At 41.0% G+C, this 13,105-nt stretch overlaps 2 protein-coding genes across 2 annotated transcripts in view; both read right to left on the minus strand.

The window, feature by feature from the left end:
* Window positions 1-43: 43 nt before the first annotated feature.
* On the minus strand, window positions 44-4,715 carry ZNF281 (zinc finger protein 281). Its single transcript, XM_080602177.1, has one exon. The coding sequence runs from the start codon at window positions 4,469-4,471 to the stop codon at window positions 1,805-1,807; it is 2,667 nt and encodes an 888-aa protein (XP_080458303.1). The 5' UTR covers window positions 4,472-4,715; the 3' UTR covers window positions 44-1,804.
* Window positions 4,716-10,010: 5,295 nt separating this feature from the next.
* KIF14 (kinesin family member 14) overlaps window positions 10,011-13,105 on the minus strand; it is a gene marked incomplete at its 5' end in the record, with an annotated part of 60,389 nt that continues 57,294 nt past the window's right edge. Inside the window, one exon of the mRNA XM_080602164.1 lies at window positions 10,011-11,379. The remainder of the gene's footprint in view (window positions 11,380-13,105) is intronic.

Below are 13,105 nucleotides of genomic sequence, written 5' to 3' on the forward strand. Positions count from 1 at the left end.
TCAAATTTTAGTGGTGAGGGACAATGGGAAAAATTACCAAGGATTTTTGTAACAATTCCTTTAATAATACACCACTTTCATAACAGAAGTGTTTTACACTTGCACAATGTTAATAACTTTATTATACATGGAAGCCTGTAATAGGCTGATTACACAATAAGACTGCAAACATCCACTGGTACTTTCCTGACACCAGAAAAGTACGTTAAGACTGAAACATCACCAAGAGTACATAAAAAACCATCAGCATAAACGTCACCAAAATTACATTAAAAAACTAATCAAAAAATACATTTGCAAAAAAGTGGTTCAGAGCAGTGCCACTGCCTTTCAGCAGCTTTGAATGGCCACCAGTATTTCTAGCAGGTTTCCGTGGCTCCACAGGCATTATTCAGGATTCACATATAATAAATAATGTACCACAAAATATACATAAAGTAAGGCAATAATTCCAAAGAAAAGTTCTGTTGATATTGAGAAGCCGCTCAAGTTCTACTCTCGTAGTTGACACCATCACCAGAAACCTTTGATGGAATTGCAGCCTTAGGCCCTAAGCCTGCAATGATAAACTGCTGCAAACCCCTGTATCCATAAAGAGCTCCAGCAACACCACCGGTAACGCTGCAGGGCACAGGGGTCCATGTGAGCTGATCCTGATGCAGGATCGGGGCCTTCATATGTACAGTTGGGAGTAGATTATTTCTTATTGTACATGGAAACCTCGACAGAATTCTAAAAATATGTGGGTGTTCACTGTTCGTTATCTGATGTCATGAGACATCAGAAAGTACACAGTAAGATATGCACTTTCTGGAATGTAAATTTTTTTTAAATGTTAGCTATTAAGTTGGGGGTGAGAGAGGGAGTAGGCAAGAAGGGGACGAAAAAGGTGTAAATTAAGAAAAAAACACAAATCAAGTCCAGAGGAATTGGGAGCACAACAAAAGAACGGGAACCTTATACATTAAAAGAATGTGGAAAGGGGTAAGAGCAAGAGACCGACTTCTTTTGAACCATGTAAAATAAATAATGTATCCCAAGAGCATATCTAGAATACGACTGTAGTTTCAAGTCGGGGTTCTAATGACATGAACCAGATGCACGCACTTTGTTCTCATGATTTGTGTCAACAGAATCTCTTTACAGAATTACAGTCTTACACAGGAGTTCTGGGGACATTATTATTTATATTAAAGCTACCGTTCCGGGCTCTCAGTACAGATCCAAGAATATTTGCTCCACCTGTCTGGAATGAGCATCACCTGGAAGAACAGGAGTACTTTAAAAGCAACAAGATTTAGGTAGCAAACTTCTTTCAGATCAGCCGAGACCTAAGAGACAGCAATTTGAAATGTTGTAGATCCCTTCCTCAAAAAGCTTGATATATTTGTCACTATCTGTAAATCGGAAGTTCCAATACACTAGTGGTGCATAGAATTCCCATGCTTCATTACACTTTCCTGAGAGTAAAGCAATTAGAATAAACCTTAGTCCTAGGAACAAAGTTAATTTTTTTGCATTTTAAACTTTTGGGCTATTCCCTGACAACCTATATTTGAAAATTTGATTGCTAAACGTTGTCACTTGAACAAAAACACTATTTCAATCTATTGATTTTTGATTAAAAACCATAATAAACAGATCTAAAAAAATCACACTAATAAAATAAACTAAATATGAAAAGTTGCATTGAAAGGGCATGTTACATTATTCGTAATAGGACCGTGTAGAAACATTCCAATGGCAGTGTTGTCAAAGTAAAACTACATTAAGAAGACCCCACAGCCCAGTCACAGTCGGGACCTTACCTGTAACTCTGGCTAGTTGGGGTTTTTACTCGTGTACTACATGGCTCACTCACATCAGACATCATATTTGAATACCCTGAGAAATCTGACACTGAAGTCCTTACTCTATGGTCCACTTCCCCATTAGAGTTAGTGATAAAAGTCATTGGCACCCTGCTGCCCGACTTAAACTGAGAACCAAACGCTTGTGCAAAGTTCTCGATCTGGTAGGTTGCTCTAGGCTCTATGTCCTTCTGAGGATCTATCTGACTAGCTAACTCCTGAGATGGGATCTGAAAGCTCGTTGAGGATTCTAAGTTTTTCTGTTCCTTCTGGCCAGTCAGTTTCTGAGATGTAGACTGGTAGTTAGATGAAGTCTCTAAGTTTTTTTGAGGATCGATGAGATCATCCAGCTCTTGAGAAGGAGTCAACTGTTGATGCGTAGCCTCCAGAGCAGATAAATAAAAGCCTGGCTGAGATCCAAGCAACATCCCAAACGGAGGTTTTGGCAACGCAGTTGGCAATACTGAGGTAACGGACTGGCTGAAGCCACACTCGAGCGGAGATGTAGTGTAAATCTGTTTGTCTTGAAACAGAGTGTGGTTATGCAGAGTTGAAGACAAGCTAACAAACTGGAAACTGGGTCCAAAAGCAAAACCAGTGCTGTTGGTTGTTCTTTCAAAAGCTTGTTGGAGGTATTTTGAGTATTCTTGCAACATGCTCGCCTTATCATTTGAAACTGTTTGAGAGTTAGGGCTCAGGTTTTCTTCCTGGACCATCTCCGAATGCTCTCCAGAGCTGTGCAAGTCCACACGCTGTTCAGTTATACTGAAAGGATCTTCCTTCTGGCCTTCTGATTTGTGAGAGTACTGGTCCAAAAGGCTCTGTAAAACTTCATCGGGAATACCAGACTTGTCATGGCAAGACTTTATTTCGCTATTTAAGGATGCTGAATCAATGAGAGATAACGGAGTTTCATTATCCATAACACTAACACCTGCAGACTGGATGACGGACTGCTGGGAAGTCATGTGTCCGACATTAATTGAAAAGGCACTGTTACCGCTTGCAGTTTGCAAGTATCTTCTTTTCTTTGAAAACTGCATGGCGTCATCGTAATTGCTACTTATTTGACCTGGTTTACCACCTGTACTTTGGAGAAGACCAATAGTTTCTACACCGGTATTGGTTACTAGGGAGCCTAGAGAGCCACTCTGTTTCCCAGCCAGTGGTTTATGCCCCAAAATATCTGGCAGTGGTGATACAAAATTAAGGTAATTTTTGTCTGCCTGTTTCCTGCTTCCTTTCTTGAAGACCAGTTTTGGCACCTTTTTCTGAAGTTCTTCAACGCCTGTGCCGGCTAGACCACCACTGGAAGACACGATAGGAATATCAACTGCATAATTTGGCATGGCCACATTACTTGTAACTTGAGACTCAGTTACTTTGCTGCTACACTTACTTCCTTTGTTTTCAGTGGATATACTTTTTGTTTTACTTTTTCTCCTTGAGGAACTTGTATTTCCCTGAGACAACGCAGCCAAGCTACCCATGTTATTTGACGATCCGGGCTCCATTCCAGCACCTGCTTTACCTATGGCTTCACCACACGTTCTTCTGTGCTTCAAGAGTCTATCAGTCCTTGAAAAATACTGCTGACAAGTGTCACATTTGTATGGCTTTTCTCCACTATGCGTCCTCTTGTGTCTTTCCATGTGGTACTTCTGGATGAACTTCATGCTACACTGGTCGCACCCGAAGGGCTTCTCCCTACTGTGGATCTTCTCGTGTCTCTGCAGCAGGTACTTCTGGATGAAACCCATGCTGCACTGGCTGCACTGGAAAGGCCTCTCCCCGGTGTGAATGAGCACATGTCTGCGCAAGTGGTAGGAGCTCCTGAAGGCAGCGCTGCAGTGTTCGCAGACGTGAGGTTTCTGACTTGGGGACGCGATGGCACCTTCCGCATCTCCCACCAGGGGGGGTTTGGATGAAGCGCTTGGCTTCCGCTTGGCTTTGATTCCCTGAGTTTCTGGCTTTGGCCTCTTTGCCTTCTTGACCTGGGTATCGTGCTTTGGCTCACCCGAGCTCCCAGGGGCGCCCTCGCCTCTGCCACTCAGTAACAGGTCTCGGTGGGGATGCTGGTGCAGGTGGTGAAGGAGGCTGAGGTCCTGAATCACGCTCTGGCCGCTCCCTTCCCCGCCGCCTCCGCTGCCCCCCAGGCCCGGGGGCCTCTCGTCCCCCGCCGCCCCGAAGAGCCCCCCGTAGTGGTGGTGGTGCTGCTGCTGCGGCGGCTGCTGCTGCTGCTCATCCTCCTCCTGCTCGCTGGGCTTCTCCTGCTTGATGCTCACCAGGGACTGCAGAAAGCCCCAGGGGCTCCTCTGCGCGGAGGAGGCGGGCGCCGAGGGGAAAGCCCCCGCCGGCTCCTTCTTGAAAGTCACGTCCTGAGGGGGGGCGGGCGGCGCCGGGGGCTCGGCCGCCGCCGCGGAGGAAGCGGCGGGAGGCAGCACGCACTGCGGGGGGTGCTGGGCCGCCGCGGGGGGCGCGGCCGCCCGGGTGAAGCTGGTGACCGGGGGCAGGCGGTGGTTGAACATCACCATGCCGGGGGGGAACGCGGGCTCCATGGCGGCCGCCGCCCTCTTGCCTCCTCCTCCTCCGCCTCCGAGGAAGCCGCTGCCGAGTTTCATCCCCCGGCCAGGCGGCCCGGGGAGGAGGCGCGGCCCTGAGGGGCTGCGGGACCCGCCGCCCGCCCGCCGCCTCCCGCCGCTCAGCGCCCGGCTCCCGCCGCGGCCCGGCAGCCGCCGCCCGGGCGCATGGCCGCCGCCGCCCGGCTCCCGGCTCCCGGCCCCCGGCCCGGGCCGCACTTACGGCTCCCGCCGCCGCCTCCGGTCACCGACGCCGCCGCGGCCGCTCCACAATGGGATTAGCAGCCCCGAGCCCCGCGCCGCACATGCGCGCCGCGCGGCACGCTGGGTACGGGCCCCGCTCCGGCAGCGCGCAGGCGCCGCGGGCCCCGCCTGCCTCCCCGCGCCTTCGCTGCCCCGCGGCGCCGAGCTCTGCCCCGCGCCGCCCGCACCCGGCGGCCCCCGGCGGCTGGCGGGGCTGCGGCACGGACGCCGCCCGCGGCGCTCCGGAGAGCCCCGACCCGTAGCCGGAGGCGCGGGCGCCGTTGTGGCTGCGGGAACTGCTGGCAAAGCAGTACGGGGCGCAAACGCATCGTGTGGGTCCTCAAAATAACCGTTCCGTTACACACACGGAACTCCAGCGTCTCTAGGTGTCAGACGTTAGGGTGTCTGTAACTACTTCCACCTCCACAACCAGGACGTCCAGGCGTGCCGCTGACGGGACAAAAGCTCCCCCCCCACCCAGATGCACTGCTAAGGTGGTTTCCATCTGAAGGATCGGTCGGGCCCAGCTCTCCCCCCCAGCCCGGACACCGCACGTTTCGCAGGGTGTGAGGGAGCGGGAGGGACCCAGAACGATCATCCCGTGCAATGCCCCTGCCGGAGCGGGAGCACCCACATCAGGGCACGCCCGAACGCATCCGGGCAGGTTTCAGATGGCTCCAGGGAAGGAGGCTCCACAGCCCCTCTGGGCAGCCTGCGCCAGTGCTCTGTCACGTTTCGCTGGAAACCCTCGCAGCTCCCAAACTGAGGGTAGGTCCGGGTGGCTCAGCCTCTTGCCAGGCCCAGGCCAGGCCGTACTTGTGAGCCAAGGGCCAGCCCGCGCGCCCCACCGCCAGCCTGCGCTCCCCGTCAGCACTGCGCCTCAACTACGGCGTGCCTGGACCCACTCGTACGACAAAATGACGCTTAGAACTAATAATACCCACTATTTTAGTTGCACATACAGAAATAACTCATTGTTACAAAAGAAATGAGATAAAAATCAGTATTTTGAAGTAGTTTTGTGTGTTGGAAAACAATCAGAAGATACTTTTCTCTTTCAGCATCTTTCTGATGGGCTATGCCCCCTTAAGTGCTAATAAAATCTGAATAAAATTCTGTTTCTATTGACTTTGAAGGCCCTTTACATTTCTATAGGGGTTTATTACTGAATTCCAAATTCTGTTAAAATCTAAACTGCAGAGGTACCTTAAAAACTTGGAATTGAACACATTAACACTTTTTTTTAATCTTAAACATAATGGAAGTAATAGAAGAAGCTGGATAAATACCTTATGATTTTTATACTTTCTCCTCCTTCAAATATATTTCCCGTATGAGAGTTCAACCTGTAAAGATGAAATACTTTCCATAGATCTCTCCAACTGTTATGAAGCCTTAGGTCAGATTTTGAAATCTTAAAATTATCTGATTAATATTTAAAAATAAATTGATGCAATTTCTACACCCAACAAAATTTTGAAGGCATGTAAGTAAAACAAGTTCCTTTTAATTTTTAAATAGTTTACTTGAAATAGCATGTAAACTAACAGTTCACTTTAAAATGTAAATTAAATTATGAAAGTTTAGGACTGCCAGGTTTATCTAAGTGTTAAAAGACAGACCAGAAATTCAAGAAACTTAAAGCAGCAGTAAAATATTAGTCAATGCCTATGAGAAATGAGTCTGTCCCTTTATTCAGGGTGTCTGTGTTTAATGGTAAGCTGGGATGCATATAAGCTAGTCCAAGCATGAAGGGCAGTAGGACACTCATATGGAAAGCCAACTTTGTCCCTCAGTTATCAAGATAAGAAACCTGTCATTTCTCTCATTCACTCTGTCAGCCTTGAGATACTCCAAGCAGACTTACCTCTGTGTTGTACACCCCATATATCAGGAAGATGAAGAGACCCTGTAAAATAAAATGGAGGGAAAAAGCTGTTAACTCTAATCATTTCAGCAGTAGAAATACCTGAAATAAACTTTCCTGGGAACAGACAAAAGAAGACACACTTCATCAAGGTCAATTTATTTTTCTATTTTTCAACATTATAAGCTGTACCTTGAGCATTTATTTGATAACGTGGGAGTACATCACCTACGATGTTTGTGGTATTCAACTGTTTGGCAATGAAAAACTCAGCACACCAAGGGATCTAAAACACTAATTAGGAAAATTAATTTTAGGTGTGAATGATCTTCTGAACAAAACCACAAAATAAATTAAAAATATGAAAACAGATGCTACTGCGAACGAAGAAGGAGCAAACATCTCTACTTGTCTTCTTTTTTGTGTTTTGTTCTGTTGTTTTTTTCAATTGAAATTAGGAAAAAAATATATATTACCAGATTCTATACTAAAAAGATACATATTCTCTCATACTCATTGACAAATATACACACTCCAGTTCACAATTTTATAAATCTAAGTAGGAAGAAAGCAAGAGATGCATGAGGGCAGAAAGAAGATTTAATGCAAACAACAAATAGTATAGCTAATTTACCAAAGCTTTTTTTTTTTTTTTAAACAGCTTTCTTGATATTGGACCAGAATAGCACAAAACAAGCTAAAAACAACTAAGATATTCACATTGATGAGTTTTCTCTGAACCTTTTCACCTTATTGAAACATGTTTTTCTAGGACCTAAGTTAACGCTAACACATTAACAATTCTTGCAGTCTGCAGTCAGGATACTGAAAAATGTGGGCAAATTACTAGGAAGAAAAGCATAGCAATTTGAAATAAAATGTAAAACATAAAAGTTTCCTAAGGAAAGGCTTTCATAACTCAGATTCACTAAGTGCTTATAACCATTTTTTTAAATTCATTTGTAAAATGAGCCTTTCTTGTAATACTAATAATTACTAATACTTGTAATTACTAATAAATACATTTCCATGTATCAATAAAAAAAACTTTGAAATTGATTTTTTTAAAGGAACATACACTTAAGTAACAAATAAATTAAAACTTTTTAATCCAACATGCAAATTACCTAAAGACAGCTGGATTAATTCTGGTGTTGCTCACCAGCAAAATCACTACTTTATTAGGCAGGGAGCAAGAAGAGTTATCATTCATATGTAATGTTTCCCTGGATTACCCAAGGCTGGTGTAAAGTCCTTGGGAAAAAAAAAAAAAGTGATTTTGTTTCATTTCTTTTGTTAAAAATAAAATAAAAAACAAAATCCAACACCTCGTTTCAGTTATTTGCAGATGCTATCAATGAACTCAACAAGATATAAAAAATAGATTCAGAGAATATATAGCTAAATTTCTGAGCATGTCTTTGTATAAAATACACCACATTTGCATCATGCTGCTTATTTGTAAAAAGAACAACCAGAGTCCAGAAACGTTGCAACTCAGACCAGTAAATTTCTCACAAGCATAACTGATTGTAGAATAAAGTCCCACTTCTCTCTTTAAATTTATTGTTAGTGGACCATTCTGACTCCTTTCATAATATTGTCCAAAGTCTGCATTTAGACTATGAAAAAATAGACTGGAAACTTTCTCTAAAGTTACAATTAAATTAAATTAGTTTTATCAGAGATAAAAGTAAATATTGATGTTATAGGAAGAAAGATAAGCACATCATAAAAAGCATTGAACATAGGCTACTGGCAGCTGATTAGTCAGTTTAGTCAACATATAGCAATGCAGGCAGCACCACAGGTTTTTTTTTAACTGACTATTCTGAAAAAAAAAATCAATGTAAGCAAAATGATTTACTACAAAGCTTTTGAAGATTCATTACGTTTTTGATACTACTGAAAGCTGTCAGTGACAACTTTTAATGTTAACAGTATAAGCATAAACAGTGAAAAAAATACATAAGTTATTTTAGCTTTATTATTTATGAATCTGATTGCAACCTCCTATATATATTAAAAAAAAAAAAAAAAAGAGGAGGAGGATAAAGTGTACACCTTTAGTTCCCCCTTACCTCCATTGTCAGGTTCCTAGGATTTTAGGGACTTCCCTGCTGGGCAACAGGCCAGAACAGGTAGATGCAGAGAATGATCAGATACAGATGAGGACACAGAGAATGATCAGCTGTTCCTAAAAAATGAAACAGAACAAACTGAAATAATTTTTATGGATTATTATACTCATATATAAATATATATGTACATATATATGTTTATACACACACGTATATATTATTTCTCAGGTTACTCTGAATAGTTAGTAAAATCATACAGTGCCTGTTACACAGAGATATTTCCATGAGTGAAAAGTCTTGCCAAAACTGTCAATTAAGACAACTGTCAATTAAAATTAAAAATTATTCAAGCTTTCTGGCACACTGGAACACTTTCTTTTTCACCAGCAAATGTGGAAATACACAAATACTATTTTAATTGCTTCTTACGCTCTTCTGAAGTCTATGAATTTCATATAATCACAGGTAAAAAAACGAGTTAGCTACATAGGTTTGGATGTACAGTAATCTTACAAAAATTTCAGAAAGAAGTTATTAAGGTTTCCATATCTTAAATTGGCATGCCAAGTTTTTAGTTTTATTGAGCTTGATAACAGGTCATATAAATATTTAACTATTGGAGATATGAAGTGTTGTGGGCATTCTTATCTTAAACCTTCACGTAGACTTCTGGGAATAGTTTTTTTTTGGTTGGTTGGTTGGTTGTTTTTCGAAGGGAGGTTTCTCTCTTTTTTTTTTTTTTGGCACTTGAACATCAACAAATTACGTTAATCCAGTTAGCCTAACAAGGATTTTACTTATTGCTGTAATAAGTTATAACACATTAGCACCCGCAAATGATAATGAGGGGTAGTTTTCCACAAAACACTGACATCTAAAATTACCAGTACAGGATCGTTTGTGGTTAGCCTGAGACCAAAATAAAGAGGCAAAGATCCTCAGGTGTTTTGAAATGTTAAAAATAATATGGTCTTACATAATTGATAGTTCAGCTTCTTTAGCTCATTAGTTGAAAACAAATGAGAGCTTCTCTGTTCTTCATTAGACTGTGGTGTTACCCGCAGCGTGGTTCCGTAAGCGGCTGCCTCAACTCTTCAGTTGCTCAGGCTTGTCAGACGTTCTTTGCACCTGGGAATTAAGTTGTGTTGTGATCAAGCCAATAATAAAATGTTCTGGATAAAATTACATCGGCTGGGATTAAAACAAACCCGTCATTAAGAAGCACAGCAGCCTTTTTTTGTGTGCACACGCGTTCCAATCGCATGTACAAACACACAGAGGAAATGTAACTGCATTGGGCTAAGTAGTGTATAAACACAGAATAAAGCAGCCCATGCCTTGAAAAGGTTAAATTCTAGACGGAAAAAAGCAGGCTATGTGTAGAGAGAGAGGGAAAAAAAAAAAAAAAAAGAACACAGCAGCACAATTGTCATTTTTCAAAGCTACCAAGAACAAATCCTACTTTTCAGTGAGACATCAACTAGCAGTTAAAAACCTTCAGCTGAGCTACAAACCTGCTTTTTGGAGACTGAAGAACAGAACCTCTGCACACTTAATTACAGTTGTATTTGCAACTCTCTGCAGGGCATAAATTGATTGCTCAGCTTTTAAATTTGGCAGGTCTTAATAGAATTATCCTTGCTATCTTGAATAAATCAGTCTGTGGACAGTTAGCATCTTTAGCAAGTTTGTCAGGATCTGTTCCAATTTGGGTGGTACTACTGAAAGATGATGCTCTTATCAGAAGCACACTCTACTCTACGGCAACACAAGTCTTCAAAGCAGTGGTTTTTTTTAATCAGTCTGTCCCCAGTCTGTGTCGTGTCCCCCTCCCCCAGTTTTAACATTTGTCTTCAAATCTGTCACTATTTGACATTTCCTAAAAGCGTTCTTTTATAGACAGCACATTTCATTCAACGTTATATAAGTTATAATTAATTTTGGTATAGTGGGGAATGTTACACCAGTACTTTTAATATTTCCCATTTGAACCCTTTTTCAACATACTTATCTTCAAGTATGTTGAGTTACTTAACCCTTCTCTTGTTATTTTTTTAAACATTTGTTCCTTCATTTGATATAACTAAAAAAGATTTTCAAGAGCTCTGAACTACTAAAATTCACACAAGAGTACTTCATCAGGTCAATTAAATAAAACCATATTAACAAATTATGCATGTAAAAACTATATAGAATTAAAATCAAAAAAATACATTCTTAGTAAATAGCTAATACCAACAATATTTTAAAGCATTGCCTCTACTATGAATTTAAAACTGTCCTTCACTGAAAAAAAAAGTTAATTGCAAGAAATTTTCTGCTGTATAGGAGAGTAAAAGAAAGATTATACGTAGCTGTACTGAACTAATTTTGCTTATTTTTAATAACTGTATTCTGGCAATGGAAACTGCAGACTACAAGTAGCGCTCACTTTACTCACACAAGCAGCCTCTGTAGTCCTAAAAAAATTAAAAATCGTCTTGGCAAGGATAGATTAGGGGCTTACTGTTTTAAATCCATACCAGTGCTATAATCTGTAAGCCTCAAAAACTTTGTCCATACATCAGTGTTAACGCAAATGGTACCCAACCCCAAAGTTACATTTTGTTTCTAGAACAGATGAAAAAGTTCCCTTAGTGTGTTATCAATCTTTATTTCTACAGTTAACAAGTTTGACATTTGAAACAGTACCACTGGAGTTTCTAAATCCGTGTCCCACAGGCACTGTCCCTTCAGCTTCTGCAGTTACCACTGAAATCCTGGCAAACAGGAAGAGACAAGATGACTGATTCAGATTTTCTGCCTCTAAAAACTACAAGTTTAAAAATAAATGAAAAACTAATCAAAAAGTTCCTGGTGCTACCAAATTAATAAATCCTCAGAATTGGTTTGTTTTGTACATATTACAGATGAATGATCTACTATCGTAATTTTCAAAGCTTAATGAAAAAAAAATTATAGAAGGGATGCTATGGCACCTATCCTCAGATACACGTGCTAAGGAGCCACATAGGAAGTAACAGATGAAACTGTATAATACATGCAGTGGAATATCTGAACTAGTATATCAAAAGAGCAGCTCATATTGTCCACAGCCTTTAGCAAGTAAGTATTTCGTATTGCTTTCTGCTACCTTGAAGTTTGTTTTAGAAAAAGTCAGCAATAACTTCTCCACACAAAGGTAATTTTAGAATGATAGGAAAATTTCATGTAAGCTTTTGTATGGCAGGTGTAGCAAATTTCCAACTTTACTTAAGTATATCATCTAACTTATTTGTGTTTTTTTTTAAACCACCCTACCAAAATCCTGTTGGAGCACCTGGAGCATCCTGTGTTGATCTACTTTTTCCAAGGTTATTGGTGTCCTTTTTTTTCCACCTGTCTTTCAAGATGGCTATTTGACTTGTACTATAATTCTATGAGCAGTTAGGTTACACTTTTTTTTTTTTTATGGGACTTTATTATGAAAAAAAAAAAGAGATCCCTTCTTCTGTCAGCAAGTCTTTTGAGTGACTTGTATCTCTCTTCAGTTACACCTTACAAATACAGATATTGTTTTGTAGCATTACTGTTTGCACGTAAAGCCAAAGTATGAAGCCATATTGAATTTGAATTAAAATTAATTAAAATATGTATCAAAAATCTAAAGATAAATACAGTGATTCAAGTCACCAAGAGAGAGACTGTTAGGCTTTTGTCCAGTTTTTCAGGCATCCGTTGTTCACTCATACACAATGTTCAAAAACAACTAACACATACTCAGAGCTTGGTCTTGCTATTCCATTGCTTAATTCCACTGCTGTACAAGAAGGGTCCTTCTATACAGCATTGTACTTGGAATACTGTCAGTTGGAAAAGAGCTGCAAATTTCATTCTACCTGCTTACATTTAGCAGCTTATAACTTCTTCCAGCTGCCATCTGTTCCTCGTGACAGTCATCAGCTCAGTGATACCCTTTCTGTTTTTAAACTATGCTTTCTCATCTTACAAGAATTTTTCCAAGTACTTGTACTGAGCTATGGAAATGCAGGGAAATACATTATATTTCACCCAAAGAATTAATTCATGATCTTAAAAACAAAAACATCAAGCTAAAAAATTTGTATTGCAAAATTTTTAAATGACTCTCTCATTTTACAGGTTAATTTGCTCCATCCAAAGCAAGTTCACATACATAATAAACGTGAAATCTAATTGTGGTGAGTCATGTGGTGCAAAGTATGTTGATTCACACCACATCAAGCTAAATTCTGCATTCTCTGTGTTTACTAGCATCCCACAACACAGTTAGCCAACTTAGTCTAGATCATTCACAGGCATTACTACATTATTGCTAAATGTAAGTAGAGGAGGAAAAAGGATCTGTCTTTTGGGAAATTAAACAATTATTAAAAGGCAGATTATACTATAAGAATCTCTTTAAGATCTCTACAATAAAGCTCGAATACAGTCAAAGTATAATCCCAGTGTTACTGTTATTTACAA

The sequence above is a fragment of the Anser brachyrhynchus genome, assembly GCF_964034855.1.
Source record: "Anser brachyrhynchus genome assembly, chromosome: 8".
NCBI lineage: Eukaryota > Metazoa > Chordata > Aves > Anseriformes > Anatidae > Anser > Anser brachyrhynchus.